The sequence below is a fragment of the Frankliniella occidentalis genome, unplaced genomic scaffold (assembly GCF_000697945.3).
Source record: "Frankliniella occidentalis isolate FOCC.00 unplaced genomic scaffold, Focc_3.1 Scaffold210, whole genome shotgun sequence".
NCBI classification, from domain to species: domain Eukaryota; kingdom Metazoa; phylum Arthropoda; class Insecta; order Thysanoptera; family Thripidae; genus Frankliniella; species Frankliniella occidentalis.
In genome coordinates this window covers 229,098-230,312 of record NW_026267336.1, presented here as the reverse complement: position 1 = coordinate 230,312, position 1,215 = coordinate 229,098, and the positions used below count along the sequence as shown (strand labels likewise).

The 1,215-nt window shown below is 52.3% G+C and overlaps 2 protein-coding genes across 2 annotated transcripts in view; both read left to right on the top strand.

Moving 5' to 3' along the window:
• LOC127748653 (gastrula zinc finger protein XlCGF57.1-like) overlaps positions 1–1,215 on the top strand; it is an 18,410-nt gene that overhangs the window by 5,653 nt on the left and 11,542 nt on the right. The gene's annotated exons all lie outside the window — the stretch shown is intronic.
• The window catches only part of LOC113209665 (zinc finger protein OZF), a 2,766-nt gene continuing 1,557 nt past the window's right edge, over positions 7–1,215 (top strand). The window contains exon 1 of the mRNA XM_052272540.1: positions 7–531. Within this exon, the coding sequence (XP_052128500.1) occupies positions 178–531 (354 nt within the window). The 5' untranslated portion in view covers positions 7–177. The remainder of the gene's footprint in view (positions 532–1,215) is intronic.

Sequence of the window (1,215 nt, the reverse complement as noted above, 5' to 3'; positions counted from 1 at the left end):
TCGCGGGTGCTGCGGAAGAAGCAGCTCGGCCGGAAGTACACCGGCAGCGGGAGCGGAAGTGAAAGCAATCCCAGTGGCGCTCTGCAGGCGAACTCGTGCGGGCGCACCGGCGGGGCCTTCAAGTGCGAAGTCTGCGAGAAGAGTTTTGCATGGGCGAGTAAACTAAAGACGCACAAAATGTACCACACTGGTGAAAAGCCATTTAGCTGTGACCTCTGTCCGAAGCGTTTTACTCAGAAATGCAATCTTGTCAAGCACATTAGGACACACACTGGTGAAAAACCATTCAAATGTGACGTATGTAGTATGCGTTTTACTGAGAAAGGCGATCTTGTCAGGCACGTGAGGACACACACCGGTGAAAAGCCATACAAGTGTGAAGTGTGTAAAATGCGCTTTACGAAGAAAGACCATCTTGTAAGACACATTAGGACACACACTGGTGAAAGGCCACACACGTGTGATGTGTGTAGCAAGGCTTTTAGTCAACCATCAAATCTCAACAGACACAAAGCAATTTGTATTTCAATTTAAATTAATTTCTTTTTAAATTGTTAAACTTTGTTAAACTATATCAGACAGTTTTCCAGCAATGATTGTTATTAGTACATTTTTGTCTGTTCATTGTATTTCGAACATTACGAATAAAAACAAGGGTCGATAGACTTCATCAAACCGGCGACACTTCCATTTTGTTCCTTTCTTGTGCCTACCGGCTATTGACGGTCCTTGGAACTTGGCGACGGGTGTCTGACGCAGTGCTCTTGTTGCAGGTGGCGATCCTAGCTCCTCGCGCAGCAGCGGAGCGTCCCTCGGGGAATATCCTGGCGAGGCGACCGCACCTAGCTGAAGCGGGACGGTAGGCTGGCTGTGACGGCGTGCTCCTGAAATGAGCCGTGGACAGAGTCCTAGTGATCCAGCGGCCTGCCACTGGTCCCGTGAGGCAGCGCGAGCTGCTGGTGCTGCGCGCCGTGCTCGTCACACGTGCCGCTATTGGAGCCGGTCTTGTAGGGGCGCCGGACGCGATCTAACGACACTTGTGTGGGGTGGGGGCGGCGGGTAACGCGGCACTCGCTTAGGACTGCAGGCTGGGGAGCACAAACTTATTTGGCGCACATTCCTTCTTCCTGTTGCGGGCCAAGTCGCTGTGCTGTCGCAGGACTATGACGCTGACGTTGCACGCGCATGCTGGTCATCCTGGTGGCGTGGCGGACT